Here is a 22,837-nt window from a genome sequence, read left to right as displayed (position 1 = left end):
AAATATATTTCATATTTAGATTCTTCAAAGTAGCCACCCTTTGCCTTGATGACAGCTTTGCACACTCTTGGCATTCTCTCAACCAGCTTCATGAGGTAGTCACCTGGAATTCTTTTCCAAAAGTCTTGAAGGAGTTACCACATATGCTGAGCACTTGTTGGCTGCTTTTCCTTCACTCTGAGGTTGAACTCATGACAAACAATCTTAATTGGCTTCAGTTCAGGTGATTGTGGAGGCCAGGTTATCTGATCCATTACTCCATCACTCTCCTTCTTGGTCAAATAGCCCTTACACAGCCTGGAGGTGTGTTTTGGGTCATTGTCCTGTTGAAAAACAAATGATAGCCCCACTAAGCGCAAACCAGATGTGATGGCGTATCACTGCAGAATGCTGTAGTAGCCATGCTGGTTAAGTTTGCCTTGAATTCTAAATAAATCACCAACAGCGTCACCAACAAAGCACCTCCTCCTCATGCTTCACGGTGGGAACCACACATGCGGAGATCATCTGTTCACCTACTCTGCGTCTCACAAAGACACAGCGGTTGGAACCAAAAATCTCAAATTTGGACCCATTAAACCAAAGAACAGATTTCCACCAGTCTAATGTCCATTGATCGTTTTTCTTGGCCCAAGCGAGTCTCTTCTTCTTATTGGTGTCCTTTAGTAGTGGTTTCTTTGCAGCAATTCGACCATGAAGCCCTGATTCATGCAGTCTCCTCTGAACAGTTGATGTTGAGATGTGTGCTACTTGAACTCTGTGAAGCATTTATTTGGGCTGCAATCTTAGGTGCAGTTAATTGCTGATTTCTGAGGCTGGTAACTCTAATGAACATATACTCTGCAGCAGAGGTAACTCTGGGTCTTCCTTTCCTGTGTTGGTCCTCATGAGAGCAAGTTTCATCATAGGGCTTGATGGTTTTTGCGACTGCACTTGAAGAAACTTTCAAAGTTCTTGAAATGTTCTGGATTGACTGACCTTCATGTCTTAAAGTAATGGACTGTCGTTTGTCTTTGCTTATTTGAGCTGTTCTTGCCATAATATGGACTTGGTCTTTTACCAAATAGGGCCATCTTCTGTATACCAACCCTACCTTATCACAACTGATTGGCTAAAACGCATTAAGGAAAGAAATTCCACAAATTAACTTTTAACAAGGCACACCTGTTAATTGAAATGCATTCCAGGTGACTACCTCACGAAGCTGGTTGAGAAAATCCTAAGAGTGTGCCAACCTGTCAAGGAAAATTTGATTTAACTAGGCAAATCACTTAAGAACAAATTCTTATTTATAATGACACCCCCCCGTCCAATCAGGAAAACTTTTTCTGATTGGCTGGGCCTGCACCCATGGCTGTGCCCTGCCCAGTCATGAGAAATCCATAGACTAGGGCCTAATGAATTCATTTCAATGGACTGATTTCCTATATGAACTGTAACTCAGCAAAATTGTTGAAATTGTTGCATGTTGCGTTTATATTGTTGTTCAGTATAAATTCATTAGGCCCTAATGTATGGATTTCACATGACTGATGTGAGCAGCCAAGGGTGGGCCTGGGAGGACCTAGGCCCACCCAATTGGGAGCCAGGCCGAGCTAATCAGAATACTTTCCCCCCCCACTAAAGGGATTTATTACAGACAGAAATACTCAGTTTCATCAGTTGTCTGGGTGGCTGGTCTCAATTACTCAGGTGAAGAAGCCAGATGTGGAGGTCCTGGGCTGGCATGGTTACACATGGTCTGCGGTTGTGAGGCCGGATGGACGTACTGACAAATTCTCTGAGACAACATTGGAGGTGGCTTATGGTAGAGAAATGAACACTACATTCCCTGGCAACAGCTCTGGTGGACAGTCCTGCAGTCAGCATGCCAATTACACACCCCAGCACAAGGTGCTCCTGTGTAATAATCATGCCATTTAATCAGCTTCTTGATATGTCACACCGGTCAGATGGATTATCTTGGCAAAGGAGAAATCATCACTAACAGGGATGTAAACACATTTGTGCACAACATTTCTGAGAAATAAGCTTTTTGTGCATATGGAAAATGGGATCTTTTATTTCAGTTAATGAAAAATGGGACACGCGTCGGCCCAATTTCCCCATATTTTATTGTCTCTGGCTGGTATCCAGTAGGCTGTCTTCATGGTATCTGGTAGAGGAGCCACAGCGGTGACAGCGCCTGCCCCTTCTGCCCCGGACAGCTCGCTTGGCATCCTCCAGGGCCTCCAGGCGCTGACTGGCCTCCCTCACCCGTGCTGCCAGGCTCTCCTTAAGTTCCAGGACTTGATGTAGCTGCTTAGACAGGGCGTCTGCCTCCGACCACTCCTAGATAGGGATGTGGACGCATCAAAATATTAATGACTAGAAGAAATTCACAGATTAAACAGCGCCAATACAAAAAAATATTTATAAAAATGTAATATTTTATATTTTAGAAAATTTTATTTTTACCTTCCATTTCTGTAAGCATGGTAGCCAGCAGTAGCTATGACAAAGACTAGCAGCAGAGGTGAGAGGCATGGGGACAGGAGATCAATGTAGTAGAGTAGCCTTGGGAGTCTTTTCATCAGCCTGGGCTCGGAAATATGCCAGGAGTTCGTCAGGGGAGTTTGGAGAAAATAACAGAGGTCTCCTTAGGAGGAGGGCTGGAAAAGGGCAACATAGAGAAAGCCATATCAAATATCAGACATTCCTGTGAAACATAGCATAGGTTTGGCAACAACTCAATAGAGTCTTGAAAACAAATCGGAATGCTAGGTTATCAATGGAATCCTATTGGAATATTCTATGCAAACGTCAGTGAATAACAACTAGGCATCACATCTCAGAGCATCTTCAATGGATTTACCTCTTACACTGTAATATAAATGAAGGGCTCCAAATTCAAACGATAGCTGTATATTACATAACAAAATAGAAAAGGAACAAATATAAGACCTTACCCATAAGTCCACTCCATCTCGAATGCGCCCAACCTAACTGGTCCACAGGAAGGGCAGGGTGAGGGCTAGCTTGAGGGAAGCTCCCCTACAGTCTGGTGACAGAAGCAACATATAAAACACAACTACTCTTATTAAATGGCATCCTTTAAATATAAGACATTAATACAAAGCTAAATTGTGTGCAACATGAATAACATTTGCTGGTGCAATATAAGGCACATCAGTAAAACAAATAGACACTGCCCTCTTGTGGATTTAAAATGTAAAGACCAATTTCCAGCAACTGCCTTTTGTTGTCGCTTGCCCGGCAGTTGACTAAATTGTAACCTTCAAAGGCATTGGGATCAGTGTAGTTATCAATTACCACAGTAGTAACAGGTATCCATCATACAGAAAGCCAATGTCAGTTTAGAATTGCCCAATAAAACAAATATGCTTTGTTAGAGAAATTAAAAGGAATTCTAGTCCCCCTTGCTTTCGTTAAGAAAGCTGCCTCTAGAGATTAAAGAATGTGACACGGTGACAGCTGAAGCGATTATCACAACAGGGTGTAGCTAAGTGTGTCCCAAATGGCACCCTATTCCCTATGTAGTGCACTGCGTCTGACCAGGGCCCTAGCGGTCGTTTGAAAGTAGTGCACCATATAGGGAATTGTCTAAGTGACAGGTGTTGGGAGTTTAGGCCGATCTCCTTTATAGAAAAGCCTCGAGTTGGACTGTCCGCTTTTGTCCATTTCATTCCGTAGATTAACAAACTAATCTGCTTCTGAGTAAATGTGGCCAACTGGCTTTAATACTACTGTGACCTACCACTTCTTGGTCAATCAGGATGACTAGGCTACATCAAGTAAGGGGGGTGATAACTTCAAATCTGGAGAGAGCCATTTGTCTTCAATCTAGATTTACAATAAAAATGCAATTATTTAGAAGCTTCATTACCCTAGTTTGAGGATGCAAGGATTGATGTGGTTGACACTGACAAAAATAATCAATTGAAATGTAGGCCTACATCACTCACGGTAGTATATCCGGAAATGGAAATCCCCCCCTTTGATTTTAGCAGCATTTGTAGGTGAGGAGAGACAGTACTCTAAACTAGCTCACCCGGGCCTTTTGTAAGGAACACCGTTCAGGGTGAGTTCTTTCCTCACTCAAGCGATGCCGCTCTCGCTTCACCACCTGGGTAAGTTGGAATAAAAGGACAAAAGATAAAACACAAATAATAATATAAATGAAACCAAAGGCATTTGCTCTTAGCATTTCTCTATGGAACAACAGCAGGGCTTGAAGGGTCATTGCTACAGCAGCAAAAGACAAAATGTACAGCAGCAGCACAGACATTACTTTGATAATTTGTGAATCATTTTTATCCTTTGGAGGTTCACGGTCTGTAATAAGGAATTACTGTATAAATTGGGCCTCATGGTGTTTGAGTGGAGGTGAGTTGCAACTGATCCAGTGCCTTCAGGGAAGGGGAATGTATTTGAGTTCTCGGCTGTTCTGGTCTTCCTGTTGAGTCCAATGTAGATTGCGAGGTAGAAATTTCTGCATCGTTGTACAAAATGTACAACTATTGTGTTAATTTTTTTATTTGTATACCTTTGAATTTTTTACCAGATCATAAGAGGGTGGCATATCCTGGAAAATAAAGGGTTATAATCCTTTTTTTATTCAGTCATTCAAACATCATTTGTGCTCTGTCATCCAGTCTTTCGGTATTTGACAACTTCATTTGGAATCTTTATTTATTCTTTGAGCAAAAAGCCGACAAAATCTCGTTCCAAATGTGAAATTTGAGGTAGGTTTAGGAGTAGACTCAAATACTGAATGACACCATTGAATTTGAAGGTATCTGACAATTGAATAATGCTCAACTGAGTTTTATTGAAACGGAACAAACGTAAAAGTTATAAATACAAACATCAGAACAAACTGCAATGGCTTTTAAGGTAAGCCAAACCAAACTAACGGGCAAGTGTAAAGAAAACATAGGAAGTTATATAATAATATCAGTTTTAAAAAACACAATTGATCTACCTCTAGAAATGCTTGACATACACTTAACATTACAAAACTTTCAATTTTTCTACTTCCTGTGGATTCTTTTCTCCATCACGGCAAAAAATGAATATGAAGCTCTAGCCATAAGCAATTATTTACAAGCAAGTCACTATGCCACTAATAGAAACCAGAAATAAGTGGAATACAGGTAGGGGATGGAGGGGCTTGGACACAAACTTTCCTGCAAGGCAAGATCATGATTTTAATGTCCTCAGACTTTTGAAAATGAATGTCCACATTTAAAATGCTCATTGTTGGCTTTAAAATAAACAAACAAAATGTTGGAAGGTAAAAGTGATGTGTGTTTTAAGACATTTGTCCCATGTAACCGTAAGAGTAAGAAATGATTCAGCAAAACGGTTACATTCACATCTTCAGGCCAAAATGCAATTCCAGCCAATCATGTGCCAATTCTGGGGGTGTCTGTCCATTTTTTTCTCTCAGTGAAATTTGTTTTTTTTCCTCCGTGAGGGTTGAAGAATAAAAAGTCAATCAAAAACATTGCGCCAATCTCCTTATGTTTTCTCCCCCTGTACTTTTTGTTTTTATTTTGCCAAATACCTTTTTTGATGCGTCTACTTCCACTGCTGCCCATAAGAATCCTGTGAAAACTCCAGGGTGTCATTACTGTAACCATAGTTACCGGAATAGTCGGCCCCTTGCTGCAGGGGCTGCTGGGCGATGGGCTGGGACCCCCAGTTCTGCTGGTTGATCTGCCGGCGCTTGGAGTCAGGCTGGTTGAAGACATCCGCCTTCCTCTTCCCGCCCACATTGCCCCCGCGGTTCCCCCTCGCTCCTCGGGTACCTCGGCCCCTCTGTGGCTGGAATGGTCCTCCTCGACCCCCTCCTCTGCCACCCCTGGGCCCACCGATGGGTGGCCCCCTCTGGGCATAGCCCCCTCGGCCCCGTGTGGGTTGTGCTCCGCGGGTCCTGGGTGGGCCTCCCCTACTGGGGCGGCTGCCACGGCCCCTCATGCTGTACACATCGTCGTAACCGTAGTACGGGTCCTCGTAACCCCCGCGGTAGTCGTGATAGTCGTAGCCGTAGTAGTCATCGTAGTAGTCCTCGTAGCTGTAGTAGTCTGGGGGGTAGGCGGCATAGCCACCGCCCCCTCTGCCACCACGGCCCCTGCCCCTACCTGGTGGAGGCATGCGTGGCGGTGGGTAGTAGTAATAGTCATCATATCTGCAGAATACAAGAATAACACATAAGGTTCAACGTAATCCCATGACAGGAGATCTACTCAGATATTAGTCAGGCACAGTCTCTCTGTGACCTCACCCTGGGTTTCTGGTGGTCTGGCGCTGAGCCTGCCGCTCTTTCCTTTTCTTGTCAGGGGGCTTGGCCAGGACTATCTCAATCTCCTCTCCCCCCAGCTCCTTCCCATTCATTTCTGCCATTGCCTGAGGAAAGCAGAACATTTGTATCACACATACGAAGATAAAACATTTCTTTTTTTTTTTACTGAGAAAATAAGGACGATGGGTAACCCACCTTCACAGCTGCGTCCCTGTCCTCAAAGTGAACAAAGGCGTAGTCTTTGAGCTTCTTCACCCGCTCCAGCTTTCCAAACGCAGAGAAGGTCTTCTCCAGTAGCTCCTCTGTGACCGGGGTGGCTAGCTTCCTGACAAACAGGACTTTTACCTGATCACACAAACATTACAGTTCAACTCCATATTAATCTCAGTTTATGCAGAGAGGTCATTGTAAAATGAGAGAGTGAGTGTGGGAGAGCGAGTGAACAAGACATGACTTACCTTCGCCATGACATCTGGATCGGGCTCAGCGACCGGGTCAGCCCACTCCACAGTGACCGGGTTCCCCCACACCTTCACCTTGCCGCTCATCAGGCGGCGGCGGGCCTGGGCTGCAGATTTGTGGTCCTCGTACTCCAGGAAACAGAAGCCACGGTTCTTCTTCTTGTCGTCCGGCTGGTGGTAGAGGATCACTTCCTGAAGCCCCTCTGGAGGAAGGAGACTGGTGTCACATGACTGATGTCTGACCAATGACAACCCACACAACATAAAACAAATGTAAACCAAATTGGGGTGTCTGCACTGTCACTGACCTGTGACTTTGCCAAAGTCCTCCAATATGCTCTCTCTGGTCTTGTTCTTTGGGATTGATCCAACAAACAGGCGGTTGTTTGCTACAGATATGCAAACTCCAAGGTATTTCCCAGACCGGATTTCATAGTTATCACACTGAAAACAAGAATCGAGGAAAGTTGGCTTAAGAGCTGTCATTTTTTAAATTCCGTTTTGTCCTTGAGGAACTGCAGTTCCTCACAATAAAAATGACAGCTCTTAAGCTGTCAACACTTTGTTCAAAACTTTTATAAGCCATAAAATGTGCATTCTCCCTACTTCCACTCACGCTACAACCAGCTCTGCAGCTGCAATTAATGAGTATAGCAAAGTGCTCCGTTATTATTAGCAGCTTGTCATTTTTAATAGAGGAATATTACACTCATCATCGGAGTAATAACATGAATTGGTGCATGAGACAGAAATAATGCAGTGTGACTTGAGTTTTGCCATCAGCTGAAAGACTGTCCCCTTTTCTCAGCAGAGGGAGGGAGAGCAGAGGGACGCGAGTCAGGTGAGAGGCAACCTCACCACTGCCCCCCCCCCCAGACTGATGCAGGCCATCAGTCTAGTAAAAAAAAAAAAAAAAAAAGATCTATTAGCAGTGTGATCATGTTATTTTTTCAAATATAATTATAAAATGATCTGAGAAAAACATTGGCAGGGCAATTCAAGCATAGTCAATATGCAGTGATAATGTATTGGGCCTATAGCCTACTGCACAAGTATCATTGCGGAAGAACTGTTTAATTGGTTAATATTGCATAGGGTTACGTTCTCTAAGTCATAAAAAAAAATCTGAGAGTTAGATCTTGGATTACATTTTGACTCAGAAAGTGATATGGACTAAGAAAAGGTTGGTAACCACTGCCCTAGACTAAAAAAAGCACACTCAATGGAGATTCTCTATTGAAAGTGATTTTTAGTCAAGGACTAGGCTTCATCTGTGTCTGGGAAACAAGCCGCTTGGTTCTTAGAAGGTGAAGTAAGACTTGACTGACTGCAGGGACTTACAAGTTTCACCGCCTCAGCTGCTGCATCCTTGCCGCAGAAGGTGATGAAGGCGTATCCCCGGTTCTGACCCGATAGGGGGTCCATCATTAGCCTCAGGTCCCAGATTGGGCCTGCCTTCTCAAACAGTGGCACCAGCTCGTCTTCATACAGATCTCTGGGGATCTTTCCCACAAACACCTGAAGGCAGAAAACAGAGCCTAGATCAGTGAGGGTTCCACAATGTAATCAGATCAGCTCATGATACTTCAGCAGGGGAAGACGGCTGTAGTGTTGCTATAAAAGTCTGTTGCCATTCTTGGGGCCAAAGTCTTACAAACGTATCTCTTTATCAGTCATAGGCTTTGCCACAATGTTATAATGGTTCATGTCAGGCAACTTTACCTCAGTTCCAATCCCAGGCTGTGCTCCCTGGAACACTTCCTCTGGTGGGGGCCCTCCATATTTCCTCTGTCCTGTGGTGACGTCCAAGGTGTATCCTGTCCGCTCCAACAGAGCCTGGGGAACATGTAGACGTCAGCATAACCAATACACAACATGAGCAGGATAGCAACGTTTGAGGGCGAAATTTCAACCACAGTGGTTTCCAATTTTCAACATAAGACAAACCTTGTCATCAAATCTTCAAAGTTATACCCAAAATCAGAAGGTTGGGCAGCACCGCCTATGGGAGAATTAGTCTCTTACAGCCATCCCATCTGGTCTCCCATCCAGGGTTTTAACCGAGCCCAGCCCTGCTTAGCTTTGATATTTGTCACCGACTACTACCAATGTGCCAGGGTGAGAAAGATTGAGCGCTGTCCTACCTAAATATATTAATTGTTGCTATCGAAGCCATTTCAAAAGGGTAGGTTTAACAGAGGACATGTAAGCATACTTTATAAGTCACATATCAATGACACTATTTAGGCCTGTATAGCATTTGGGAAGTCCTCAATAGCTATTGTGCTGCAACTTTAGACACTTTTGGAAAATACTCTTCAAAACTTTAAATGTGTCTTAATGCTTTATGGATATTTCAGATAGTAGGATTAGGCTTTTGGTCGTTTGAGTCACAACAGCAAGGAAGGATTTTTCCCCCCCAGCCACGCATGCATAATTTCTGTCTTATAATGATGGTCAACTAAGGTTTGTTCAAATTTCTCATTAGATTTGTACATCTTGCTATTGTGTTCTCACACGCTCTCCAAAAACAACTTAAAACTTTGAGATAATGCATGCAAAATTTCTCCTACTGCGCTAAACTGAAAGTGGCTTAATAGGCCAAGGCCTAATACCAAATGGAGAAAAAAATATATACAATTTGGGCTTTTATAACAAGACACTGGAGTGTCTGCTATAAAATGTACTTTAGCTATTGGCCCAGATCATCTGACATTCGAGAGAGAAAAAAAAAAAAAAAAAAAAAGTTTGCACTGCTTTTGTAATACTCTTAGCTCTACCTACACTTCTCTTGCTTTGTGTAAATACAACATATTTGAGATATTCCTATAACCTATACGTAATTTACTCACAATGTCAACCATGCACTGCCCAATCCAATTCTGATCGGAGTAATAGTTTTTTACTTGTCCATTCTGAATGAAAAATTACACACACACACACACACACACACACACACACACACACACACACACACACAGGTTGTCCAACCATTTACACATTTCCTTGCCCCGGACAAGCCTTAATGTCGAGCCCTGATTCACATCTCCAACTAAACCAAAAATAAAAGTTAAGAGTAGGATTTAGACAGTGGCTCAAGAATTAAACATCTCCTTTAAAAATGTTGATATTTGGTCACGTGGTCAATAGTGCTGAGAGATATTTTCCATTTAACTAATTGACTGATGTCAGTTCACTTATTTGAATTCCATTTATTTTGCTCAATGCACATTTTCCCACCGCAGTTTTTCTAGAGATACATCAGATGTAGCCCTAACTGTGATATGTAGTAGGGAGTTTCCAACAGGTCAATATTCAACATAATTACCACTTGTCTGTGCTAAACTAACTACAATGACCATAATCCATTGCACGCTTACTTGTCCGGAGACCGAGAAGAGAAAATGCATGATCGAGAGGGATGAAGTAGTTGCATCGCGAGGTAGCTCTACCTGAAAACACATGACTTAAGTGATTGATAGTTGGTAGGGCTGACTCCATTTAGTCGACAGGCTGTTGGGCGACTAAGATTATTTTAGTCGAGCAGTCGCAAATAAATAAATTATGGCACAGGAGACGCTGGTCTGATTCACTGTCTCAGTGGACTAATCCATTGCGGGGACTGCACACCAGCATCACAAAAATGGTACATTTACCGTTAATTAATTTCTAATCTACAACATTTGTTTGGTTACGGTCATTTATGTTCATGCATTCAATATATTATTACAGTCTTGTACAGTTCTCATTGTCGGTGTGGACAAGTCGTTTGCGGCGCACAACCTAGGCTACACTTGTGAGGAATAAGTTTATTCCATTCCATTTACAAGTTGTCAATTTAATGCATTTTATTTGTGACGCTACTGCCAATGTTGAGTAAGGACACGCACCTGATTATGCAGGCTACCTGGCCTGCTCGCAAATGTAGGGCTATAAATGTGCAGATCTGAAAGTATTTCTGATTGTCTTAACTCACCACCACTGTGTAGCTTCTCAAAGTAATTATCTTCACCTGAAAACAGCTGTTTTTACATCCAATGAGAATGACAATAGTTCCTAAACTTTTCGATAACCACTCAGCGTAAAAAAAAGTAATGCTCTGATCCCGTGGAAATGTCAAAAATAGACCTACCTGATTACTTCTTATCCCTTGCGCAAATAGCCTACAGCTGTGTCTGTCCAGAGCTCACTGGCGCTGGAAACTGAGGGCCGACTATTTTACACAACGTTCCTAGTTTGCTAGCACGAGCTTCAGAACGGACCAAGTTGATGCAATGTTTCCTAGACCGTTGCAGACAGGCCATGCATAGCCAATTTGATTTAGAGGAGATAGATAGAAAATATCCTGATTTTGAAAAATAAATTATCTGCAGGCTGCAATGATATTTTTGGCCGATACCAATATATTCCTTGCCAAAATAACCCATACCAATACTTTAAATTTTAGCAGCCTTTTAAGCATTCTAGTACAGTTAAATAGTTGTAAATAAAAATTGTTTAACTGACTTGCCTAGTTAAATAAAGGTTACTCACACACTGACCAAAAAGTTATTTTGTTGGCATTTACATATGTCCCCATTACCAGTAAAACATAATCAAAACCTATTTCTTTCACTTACTTGCTGTGCTGTTTCATTGTTCAATCGTTTCATTCTCAACCAGGATTTCTCATACTATGGAACGCCGTTTGGGTCTTTGAGTGTCAAATAATACTATTTGACCGGTCAAATAATACTATTTGACCGGTCAAATAAGCTTGTTGACCGGTCAAATAAGCTTGTTGACCAATCAAGACCTGAATATGACTGCATGTCACAAAATGTATGAACACGTTAAATTATTATGTAGTTACACAACACTATCACTTGCACTTCATGTCAATGATTTATCGATGCATATGCTATGATGCTGGTAAAGTTGTCTCACGCACCTACAGTGCTGGTCATACATAAAGCTAGCTCGCTCAAGGATGCAAACAATGTCCTTCCCAAAAAACATAGCAAAACGATATAATCCATTTCAGTAACTAACTATATAGCTAAGTGTCATGATCTAAAATAACCCTAATTTATAAGACAGTTCTAATTTTATTAATGGTGATCAGACATCTGTGAACCTTGCCACAATAAGGATTACCCACAATAGTGGACTTTGCGGTTAGCATTCAAAATAGAAGTATGTCATTGACAGTGATGCAAATAAATACAAATAGTAGAATTATGCCACAATTGAATAGATCATGCTAAACGAGGTTGGAATGTTAAAAACAAAAAGTTAATTTGTTAAATTAACAAAATTCTGTTAAAATCACACTGGATGTATTATACCTTAGAATTGCATTGGGGGCATACTTATCTCACTGTACAGCCGTACCTATGGATTGTGGATAGGGTTGCACATTTTGGGGAATACTCAGAGGTGGAAACTTTCCGTGGGAATATATGGGAAATAATATTAATGCCATAAAAAAAATTTTTTTTTAAATACCATTTAAAAAAATATAAATAAATTACATTGGATACATTTACCATATCATATGGAGACAGAAACCTTTAACATTATAAGTAGACAATTTCAAATGATGAAATCCTTCCAATAAAAATAACATTTTTAGTTACAAATTGAACTTGAATTAAATGAGTCCACTCTTCACATGGGATGATTTCACTGAACAAAAGGGTATATGATCCATTGCATCAGCCAAAAACATTTTCAACATACATCTGTAAAAATATAGTTTTGGTTGTCTTCCTCTCAGGCTTCCATGTCTTCTCTCTGGACCTCCTCAATGTCCACCTCTTGAACATCAGACTGAGGCCTCATCTTCACGGTCACTTTCCAACCTTGTTGAGGATATCTCGTTGTCAAGCTCAAAAAGCCTCAAATTTACCCGGATGGCCGCCAACGGTAGTGATGACACCATAGGCCTTGTTGATCTCACCAGACAGGATGATCTTGCCAGCATACTTGGGGTCCAACATGTACGCTGCGGCATGTATGGGCTTCAGGCAGAAGTCTTCACGCTTTTTGATGCATTTCAGAACTGCAGTTCCCTCTGCTTGGAGCAAGTGGGCAGGGCAGTACAGATTTCTTCTCTTACATCTGCAAGCAGACTAAACATCAGACAGGATGGCATTGTCTCCCTCAATCCATGAAATGGCTACTGCTATATGTTTCAGGAGTTTCAGGCTGCTTACCACCCTCTCCCAAAATACAAAATCCAGGAGGATCCTCTTGATGGGGCTGTCCATATCGGCAGACTGTGATAGGGCCATTTCTTGGAGACTCTTTCCCCTCCAGGAGACTGTCAAACATGACACCACCCCAATGGGTGTTGCTGGGTAGCTTCAATGTGGTGCTCTTATTCTTCTCACTTTGCATGGTGAGGTAGATTGCTGCAAGAACATGATGACCCTTCACATACCTAACCCTTTCCTTGGCTCCCTTGTAGAATGTATCCATGGTATCAGTGCCATGATGTCCTTGAGGAGCAGATTCAATGCATGAGCAGCACAGCCAATGGGTGTGATGTGAGGGTAGGACTCCACTTTAGACCAAGCAGCCTTCATGTTCGCAGCATTGTCTGTCACCAGTACAAATACCTTCTGTGGTCCAAGGTCATTGATGACTGCCTTCAGCTCATCTGCAAATGTAGAGAACGGTGTGTGTTGTCCCTTGTGTCTGTACTCTTGTAGAATACTGGATGAGGGGTGGAGATGAAGTTAATTATTCCTTGCCCACGAACATTCAACCACCCGTCAGAGATGATTGCAATACAGTCTGCTTTCTCTATGATTTGCTTGACCTTCACTTGAACTCTGTTGAACTCCGCATCCAGCAAATTAGTAGATAAAGCATGTTCGTTTGGAGGGGTGTATGCTGGGCAAAGAACATTCAGATATCTCTTCCAATACATATTGCCTGTGAGCAGAGTTGAACCAGTTGCATACACAGCTCGTGCAAGACATTCCTCAACATTTCTCTGGCTACCTTCCTCCATTGAGTCAAAAAAACGTCTGATTCCCGGAGGACCATAAGCTGTTGCTATCGACAAGGTGTGTGATTCATCATTGTCACCTCGAATAGAAGTAGAGAGACTTTTGTCTGAGGTTGCTTGTTGTGAGCGCTGTGGGAACTTTATGCACTTAGTCAGATGATTCTGCATCTTTTTTCATTCTTCACATATGATTTGGCACAGTATTTGCAAATGTACACAGCTTTTCCTTCTACATTAGCTGCAGTGAAATGTCTCCACACATCAGATATATATATATATATATATATATATATATATATACACACACACACACACACTGAACAAAAATATAAAACAACATAAAAAGTCTTGGTCCCATGTTTCATGAGCTGAAATAAGAGATGAAATAAATGTTCCATATGCACAAAAAGCTTATTTCTCACATTTTGTGCACAAATTTGCTTCCATCCCACTTCTCCTTTGTCAAGATAATCCATCCGCCTAACAGGTGTGGCATATCAAGAAGCATGATCATTACACAGGTGCACCTTGTGCTGGGGACAATAAAAGGCCCCTCTAAAATGTGTAGTTGTGTTACAACACAATGCTACATGATATCTCAAGTTGAGGGAGCGTGCAATTGGCATGCTGACTGCAGGATTGTCCACCAGAGCTGTTGCCAGGTACTTTTATGTTCCTTTCTCTACCATAAGCCACCTCCCAGCATTGTTTTAGATAATATGACACCACACCAGCCTACGTGTAACCACGACAGCCCAGGACCTCCACGTCTGGCTTCTTCACCCGCGGGAATGTCAGACCAGCCACTCGGACAGCTGATGAAACTGAGGAGTATTTCTATCTGTAATAAAGTCCTTTTGTGCAGAAAAATGTATTCGTATTGGCTGGGCCTGGCTCCCCAGTGTGTGAGCCAATGCCCTCCCAGGCCCACCCATGGCTCTGGCCAGTCAAGTGAAATCCATAAATTAGGCCTAATGAATTTACTTCAGTTGACTGATGGGTGAACTGATGAAAATAATCATTGCCTCAACCTTCAAGCTACATACTAGACCCTATTCCAACTAAACTACTGAAAGAGCTGCTTCCTGCGCTTGGCCTCCTATGTTGAACATAATAAACGGCTCTCTATCCACCGGATGTGTACCAAACTCACTAAGAGTGGCAGTAATAAAGCCTCTCTTGAAAAAGCCAAACCTTAACCCTGAAAATATAAAAAAACGAAATCAGCCTATAACAAATCTCCCATTCCTCTCAAAAAAATGTAAAAAGTTGTTGCGCAGCAACTCACTGCCTTCCTAAAGACAAACAATGTATACAAAACGCTTCAGTCTGGTTTTAGACTCCATCATAGCACCGAGACTGCACTTGTGAAGGTGGTAAATTACCTTTTAATGGTGTCACACCGAGGCTCTGTATCTGTCCTCGTGCTCCTAGACCTTAGTGCTGCTTTTGATACCGTCGATCACCACATTCTTTTGGAGAGATTGGAAACCCAAATTGGTCTACACGGACAACTTCTGGCCTGGTTTAGATATTATCTGTCGGAAAGATATCAGTTTGTCTCTGGATGGTTTGTTCTCTGACAAATCAACTGTAAATTTCGGTGTTCCTCAAGGCTCTGTTGTAGGACCACTATTGTTTTCACTATATATTTTACCTCTTGGTGATGTCATTCGGAAACATAATGTTAACTTTCACTGCTATGCGGATGACACACAGCTGTACATTTCGATGAAACATGGTGAAGCCCCAAAACTGCCCTCCCTGGAAGCCTGTGTTTCAGACATAAGGAAGTGGATGGCGGCAAATGTTCTACTTTTAAACTCGGACAAAACAGAGATGCTTGTTCTAGGTCCCAAGAAACAAAGAGACCTTCTGTTGAATCTGACAGTTGTCTCAAATAAAAAAAAAACTGGCAATATATGTAGAATTGCAGGAAATTAGCTTTAAAAGCAGCAACATTGTCACTGGCCAGGAGGGCTTAAAATTATTATTACTCAAATAAAAATGTTGGTTTCTATTACAAAGTAAAAAGGAAAAGTTCACCCATTTTCAATGTTTATTGTTTTTGTGCATCTCAGTGATGTTCCATCAATTCCCTGGTTTATTTAATGTTTTCATGTTTGAGTTATTGGCGTTCAAGCAGGCAGAAATCCGTCCAGTATGGCGTAGCACTGCAATAAAGTCGCTCTCACTACACTGGAAGTTAATAGGAATACAACTTTTAGATTGTGAAAACATCTATCATACATGTCAGATTTCAATACTGGCCAAAGTCATAACCTCGGAAGGATGTCTCTCGAATGAGCCATTGATCGTATTTTTTGAAATATTACTACTTCGAGAAATGTGTAATTTAACGGAGGGTCTAGCACATTTAGTCCATGGTGCATTGCATGGTGCTGTTGGCAGAAATATTATAGAAAAGAGATAGGAATCCAACAAATTAAGAAACGTATAACACCCCACACAGCAGACTGTCAACCATTCACGTCCACATTGTCATGGTGCGTCACGCGGTTGCTAAGCTAATCTTCACGCAATCCCTTCTCAAAGACAGTGTATATGCCGAGAAACGCGCCCATTTTCCTCAAAAGCACGTAAGGTCACAATTCCAAAGCTATACGATATTACAGCAAGTTTTTCTCACATCTCTGAAAATATTTGTAATGTTGTAGTTCTTGTTAAAGAAATTCATGCTAATGTTGCATTTTTGAGCTAGCGCCCAACAGACTCCCATTCACTCCTGCTCGCCGAACATCTCATTCCAAAATCATGGGTATTAATATGGAGTTGCCCACCACCCTTTGCTGCTATAACAGACTTCACTGTTCTGGGAAGGCGTTCCATTGGAACATTGTTGCAGGGACTTGCTTCCATTCAGCCACAAGAGCATTAGTAAGGTCGGGCACGGATGTTGGGCGATTAGTCTGGCTCGCAGCCGGAGTTCCAATTCATCCCAAAGGTTTTCGATGGGGTTGAGGTCAGAGCTTTGTGCAGGACAGTCAAGTTCTTCCACAATGATCTCGCCAAACCATTTCTGTATGGACCTCGCTTTGTGTTTGGGGGCATTGTCATGTTGAAACAGGAAACGGCTTTCCCCAAATTGTTGCCACAAAGTTGGAAGCACAGAATCGTCTAGAACATCCAATGGTGGTGAACTTTACACCACTGCAGCCGACGCTTGCCATTGCACATGGTGATGTTAGGCTTGCGTGCGGCTGCTTGGCCATGGAAACCCATTTTATGAAGCTCCATATAAACAGTTAATGTGCTGACGTTGCTTCCAGGCGCAATTTGGAACTCGGTATTGAGTGTTTCGAGGGCAGACAATTATAAAAAAAAAATTTACGTGCTTCGGCACTCGGCGGTCCTGTTCTGTGAGCTTGTGTGGTCTACCACTTCGCGGCTGAGCCGTTGTTGCTCCTAGACATTTCCACTTCACAATAACAGCACTTACAGTTGACCGGGGCAGCTCTAGCAGGGCAGAAATTTGACAAACTGACTTGTTGGAAAGGTGGCATCCTATGACAGTGCCACGTTGAAAGTCACTGAGCTCTTCAGTAAGGCCATTCGACTGCCAATGTTTGTCTAATAAAATCAAAGTTTACTTGTCACGTGCACCAGAAATGCTTACTTACAGGCTCTAACCAATAGTGTGAAAAAAAGGTGTGTGTGTGTAGGTAAGTAAAGAAATAAAACAATAAAAAGACCACTGAAAATAAGAGTAGCAAGGCTATATACAGACAACGGTTAGTCAGGCTTATTGAGGTAGTATGAACATGTAAGTATGGTTAAAGTGACAATGCATATATGATGAACAGAGAGTAGCAGTAGCGTAAAAAGAGGGGTTGGCGGGTGCTGGGACACAATTTAGATAGCCCGGGTAGCCAATGTGCAGGAGCACTGGTTGGTCGGGCAAATTGAGGTAGAATGTACATGAATGTATAGTTACAGTGACTATGCATATAAGAAAAACAGAGAGTAGCAGCAGCATAAAAGAGGGGTTGGGGGCAAACAAAGCAAATAATCCGGGTAACCATTTGATTACCTGTTCAGGAGTCTTATGGCTTGGGGGTAAAAACTGTTGAGAAGCCTTTTTGTCCTAGACTTGGCACTCCAATACCGCTTGCCATGCAGTAGTAGAGAGAACAGTCTATGACTAGGGTGGCTGGGGTCTTCGAGGCCTTCCTCCGACACCGCCTGGTGTAGAGGTCCTGGATGGCAGGCAGCTTTGCCCCAGTGATGTACTGGGCCGTACGCACTACCCTCTGAAGTGCCTTGCGGTCGGAGGCTGAGCAATTGCCGTACCAGGCAGTGATGCAACCGGTCAAGATGCTCTCGATGTTGCAGCTGTAGAACATTTTGAGGATCTCAGGACCCATGCCAAATCTTTTTCGTTTCCTGAGGGGGAATAGGCTTTGTCGTACCCTCTTCACGACTGTCTTGGTGTGTTTGGACCATTCTAGTTTGTTGTTCATGTGGACACCAAGGAATTTGAAGCTCTCAACCTGCTCCACTACAGCCCCGTCGATGAGAATGGGGACGTGCTCGGTGCTCCTTTTCCTGTAGTCCACAATCATCTCCTTAGTCTTGGTTATGTTGAGGGATAGGTTGTTATTTTGGCACCACCCGGCCAGGTCTCTGACCTCCCCCCTATAGGCTGTCTCGTCGTTGTCATCAGGCCTACCACTGTTGTGTCGTCTGCAAACTTAATGATGGTGTTGGAGTCATGCCTGGCCATGCAGTCGTGGGTGAACAGGGAGTACAGGAGGGGACAAAGCACGCACCCCTGGGGAGCTCCAGTGTTGAGGATCAGCGTGGCAGATGTGTTGCTACCTACCCTCACTACCTGAGGGCTGCCCATCAGGAAGTCCAGGATCCAGTTGCAGAGGGAGGTGTTTAGTCCCAGGTTCCTTAGCTTAGGGATGAGCTTTGAGGGTACTATGGTGTTGAACGCTGAGCTGTAGTCAATGAATAGTGTTCTCACATAGGTGTTCCTTTTGTCCAGGTGGGAAAGGGCAGTGTGGAGCGCAATAGAGATTGCATCATCTGTGGATCTGTTTGGGCGGTATGCAAATTGGAGTGGGTCTAGGGTTTCTGGGATAATGGTGTTGTGAGCCATTACCAGCCTTTCAAAGCACTTCATGGCTACGGACGTGAGTGCTACGGGTCTGTAGTCATTTAGGCAGGTTGCCTTCGTGTTCTTGGGTACAGGGACTATGGTGGTCTGCTTGAAACGTGTTGATATTTCACTCGGTCAGGGACATGTTGAAAATGTCAGTGAAGACACCTGCCAGTTGGTCAGCACATACCCGGAGCACACGTCCTGGTAATCCGTCTGGCCCCGCAGCCTTGTGAATGTTGACCTGTTTAAAGGTCTTACTCACGTCGGCTACGGAGAGCGTGATCACACAGTCGTCCGGAACAGCTGATGCTCTCATGCATGCCTTAGTGTTGCTTGCCTCGAAGCGAGCATAGAAGTGATTTAGCTTGTCTGGTAGGCTCGTGTCACTGGGCAGCTCGCGGCGGTGCTTCCCTTTGTAGTCTATAATAGTTTGCAAGCCCTGCCACATCCGACGAGCGTCGGAGCCGGTGTAGTATGGAGATTGCATGGCTGTGTGCTCGATTTTATACACCTGTCAGCAACGGGTGTGGCTGAAATTGCGGAATCCACTAATTTGAAGGGGTGTCCAAATACTTTTGTATATATAGTGTATGTGCTGTTGTAAATGTCAGACTTCACTGTGAGGCACATCTGTCTAGGTTGAACATGGGGAGATTGTAGACTCCTAAATTGATAGTCTAGTTTGTTTAGACGATTTCACAGGTAACTAGCTACTTTACATGCTGATATTGTCTTTGGTATTGTGAGTAGCTACACTTGCTTGCTACCTAGCTAGCCAGCCAGCCAGCGAGCATTGCTGATTTTGTTGTCGATTTGAGCTGCCACAAATCTCCACAACAGTTTTTCATGTTGCTACCAACCTTACTATAACACCAAAATGAAACATTTGTTTACAAAAAAATATTGTTTCCGCAGTGTTATTTAACATTGTTAATTAAAGGTATGAGTGATTTTAGGTGGATTTTTCCTTTAAGTTTCATTTTTGTCTCTCACTTTTGTACACCAGCTTCAAACAGCTGAAAATACTATATTTTTGGTTATGTAAAGTATATTTCACTGCGGTTTAGATGGTAAAACGATTCCCTGTGGCTCAGTTGGTAGAGCATGGTGTTTGCAACGCCAGCATGGTGTGTGAAACGCCAGGGTTGTGGGTTCGATTCCCACAGGGGGCCAGTACAACAACAAAAAAAATGGATGAAATGGATGCATTCACTACTGTAAGTCGCTCTGGATAAGAGCGTCTGCTAAATGACTAAAATGTAAAATGTACACTATACTTTGTTTTGTCAAACTGAAATTAGGTATTAGAATTTCAGCAACCAGTAAATGGCAGAGCCATTAAAAATTGTTGTGCATTGACAAGCATATTTATCTCCAATAGAAAACTACAAGCCGACTAGGTAAACTATTCTACTATGGGGTTGTCCGATTTTGTTTTAACATTACATGGCAAAAATAGTCACACAGGGCAGGGTTTCACAAAAGCATCGTAGCAGTAAGATCATCTTTCGTCCATTTAGTTTCAATGGAATGAACATGTTAGTGCTACAACGCTTTTGGGAAACCCAGCCCTGGAAAGTTATATCCTGAGCAATAAGTATAGGCTTTGAATGACTTTGCCAGCAGCTACAGTGGCCCCATGTGGTAAAGCATGGTGCTTCCAACGCCAGGGTTGTGGGTTCAGTTCCCACAGGGGACCAGTAAAAAAATAAAATGTATGCACTCACTACTGTAAGTCGCTCTGGATAATAGCATCTGCTAAACTACTAAAATGTAAAAGTACACTAGGCTACACACCGCTGCCCATTATAAACAATTGAATTCCCTTTATCTGAACATCAGTGTCAGCAACAATCATGCATGTCCAGTCAGCGCATACAGCGTAACTGAGATTTTTTTTTGATAATACAATTGGGAATTTATTTAGCACAAAACAGACACGCTTCCGTTGGTCTATTAGGCTATGTCATCGCCAAACCTGCAATAAAAGTCTCTGGGGAGCTGGTCTACACTGATCTAAACAAATGACGGAAATACGTCACAGTGACGGAGAACTTTGTGCGCACAGGTTACACACACACGGTTATATTTAAGCAAATGAAACGACCTTCTAACAGCTGCATTTTACCTTGATCTTGGACTCATCGGGACCCTTGGTGGATTCTTGTACTTTACTTCCCTGCTTTTCCCTCTGTCTGTACGTCTTCATGACTCCACAAAGGAAAGCACTTTTGTTCTGGGAAAGCAAACCACGGGACAGATGATTCATGTATTGGTGTTATGAGCAGAGGAAAATGTAGACCCCTCCATGTAAACTTCTTAGACTAATGCGGCATCATCCAAACTGACTTGTATTCATTCTCTTTCATTCCTCTCCCCCTGTAACTCACCTGCACATGGGACAGGTCACTTTCTTTGAACTGCAACAGTACAGACAGCGCTCCCTCTTCATTGAACTCCCGCAGAGCATCAATGGCCCTCTCATCCAGGTCAGCATACGCCACCAAGCCTGAGGGTACAAGACAGATCCCTAACATTACAACCGGGCCTTTCTCCACTTCATGGAACCTCATGCAATATCATCATGCTTCTTTGGAAAACGGATTAGACTCAGCCATTGTATGACCCACCCGTTGAGAATACGTTGTCGAGACTCTCAGCCACTTTCTGAGGCAGTCCAGCGTCGATGAGTGTCTGGTAGTTCTCTGTGTGCTCGCCTTCGGCAGTGACTTCCATAGGCTCCTCTTCCTCCCTCACAAGGGCAGAAGTACCGTTCACCTCAGCGGCAGCAGCCATTCTCTTGAGAGAAAGGGGAAAAGACAAGATAAGACAAAAACAAGATTTCAGTAAGAATGTTCCACATTAGAACATATAATTTGTTTCAGATGCCCTTTACAGATCAAGACTAACAACTTGTATGGTACATACATTGTGCACATTTTTTCCTACTGCAATAGTAACTTCATGTAATCTAGCTAAACCTCTGCAAGTATTGTAAATAGATCAACTACCTAGTTCAGATTGGCTAAAATACTATAACTACACTAGAAAATCTGAACCATTCATTTTAATGCAGACAACCACGATGTCTGAAAAATGAAATACCTGGGGACAAGTGAACGGTAAGGTTATATCGGGAGCTAGCTAGTTAGTGAACTCCAACAGACAGTAAACACAAACAAAAACAATGACTATGCTAGCTAGCAAACATGTTTTTGTTGAAGCAAGCTTAGTTGGTGGTGTGTATTTCTTGGTTAAACACCGTCCCGCCCCCTTCCAATAACAGCAAGCTCAATTACAGCAGCTAGCTACAGTACATAACTAGATTTAGTTAGCTACATTGTTAGACGAATTCGACTAAATTCACAATTTGGAACATTTACACCCAGCAAAATAAACGTTTAGCGTTAGAAATACGAAAATGAAAATAACGTTAAGGTTCATACGCTTTGCCAGGAAAATAGCTAACAGGGCTAGCTAAGGCCTTGTTAGCATGCTGGACACCTTTCAGCATTCAAACAAACCACCCGCCAAAAGAGGTGAAAAATGAATAATTAGCAAACGCTTACCTATCTTTTCTAGGAATATAACAGTATCGTTAAATGTATTTTTCAACAATTAACCAAAATAGATATGCACTATGGTCAATATCAATAATATGTTTGAGTCTACCCACGAGACAGTTTTCGAGACGGCCCAGTCGCTCGCACACCACTCGGCGACGAAGGAGTACGCCCCCACCTAACTACGTAGGGCCTCACAATCTTAACCAATCGAAGTGGTTAATCGCAGATTGACATGACTTTCCACCAATAAAAGTCCCATATTTCCAGACAGAACGTCTAGGTATTGTAAATCAATGACTGTAGCTATACATTCAAAATAAGCACATATTTGGATTTCGATACTGCACAATGCTATGATTGAATTACAGTATAAACGTA

The 22,837-nt window shown here is 42.7% G+C and overlaps 1 protein-coding gene and 1 long non-coding RNA gene across 4 annotated transcripts; both read right to left on the bottom strand.

The window, feature by feature from the left end:
* Nucleotides 1–2,032: 2,032 nt before the first annotated feature.
* LOC115176047 (uncharacterized) lies at nucleotides 2,033–3,747 on the bottom strand. The gene is made up of 3 exons (XR_003872145.1): nucleotides 2,949–3,747; nucleotides 2,458–2,651; nucleotides 2,033–2,331 (listed from the first exon to the last, which is right to left on the bottom strand). It is a non-coding gene; the product is annotated as an uncharacterized LOC115176047 (long non-coding RNA).
* Nucleotides 3,748–4,788: 1,041 nt separating this feature from the next.
* Nucleotides 4,789–22,633, bottom strand: LOC115176046 (heterogeneous nuclear ribonucleoprotein R-like). 3 transcript variants are annotated; one of them, XM_029735792.1, is made up of 11 exons: nucleotides 22,570–22,633; nucleotides 21,524–21,692; nucleotides 21,284–21,402; nucleotides 21,022–21,129; nucleotides 8,491–8,604; nucleotides 8,110–8,286; nucleotides 7,077–7,212; nucleotides 6,766–6,971; nucleotides 6,503–6,652; nucleotides 6,290–6,411; nucleotides 4,789–6,193 (listed from the first exon to the last, which is right to left on the bottom strand). In XM_029735792.1, exons 2-11 carry the CDS (start codon nucleotides 21,687–21,689, stop codon nucleotides 5,584–5,586), a joined length of 1,908 nt encoding a protein of 635 aa, XP_029591652.1. In that variant the 5' UTR covers nucleotides 21,690–21,692; nucleotides 22,570–22,633; the 3' UTR covers nucleotides 4,789–5,583. The 3 variants fall into 3 exon arrangements, with proteins under 3 accessions (XP_029591652.1, XP_029591653.1, XP_029591651.1); XM_029735793.1 differs by having other exon boundaries at nucleotides 22,566–22,628; XM_029735791.1 differs by having other exon boundaries at nucleotides 22,463–22,626.
* Nucleotides 22,634–22,837: the final 204 nt, after the last annotated feature.

Source organism: Salmo trutta, chromosome 36, assembly GCF_901001165.1.
Source record: "Salmo trutta chromosome 36, fSalTru1.1, whole genome shotgun sequence".
NCBI lineage: Eukaryota > Metazoa > Chordata > Actinopteri > Salmoniformes > Salmonidae > Salmo > Salmo trutta.
Note: the sequence above shows the minus strand (reverse complement) of the source record. Positions and strands in the feature narration are given on the sequence as shown.

Coding starts and splice junctions, on each gene's coding strand:
- LOC115176046 (XM_029735792.1), bottom strand. CDS start 21,689: ATGGCTGCTGCCGCTGAGGTGAACGGTACTTCTGCCCTTGTGAGGGAG. Junction 21,130..21,283: donor GTGACCTGTCCCATGTGCAG/GTGAGTTACAGG, acceptor TTGCTTTCCCAG/AACAAAAGTGCTTTCCTTTG. Junction 6,412..6,502: donor ACAGGGACGCAGCTGTGAAG/GTGGGTTACCCA, acceptor TGCTTTCCTCAG/GCAATGGCAGAAATGAATGG.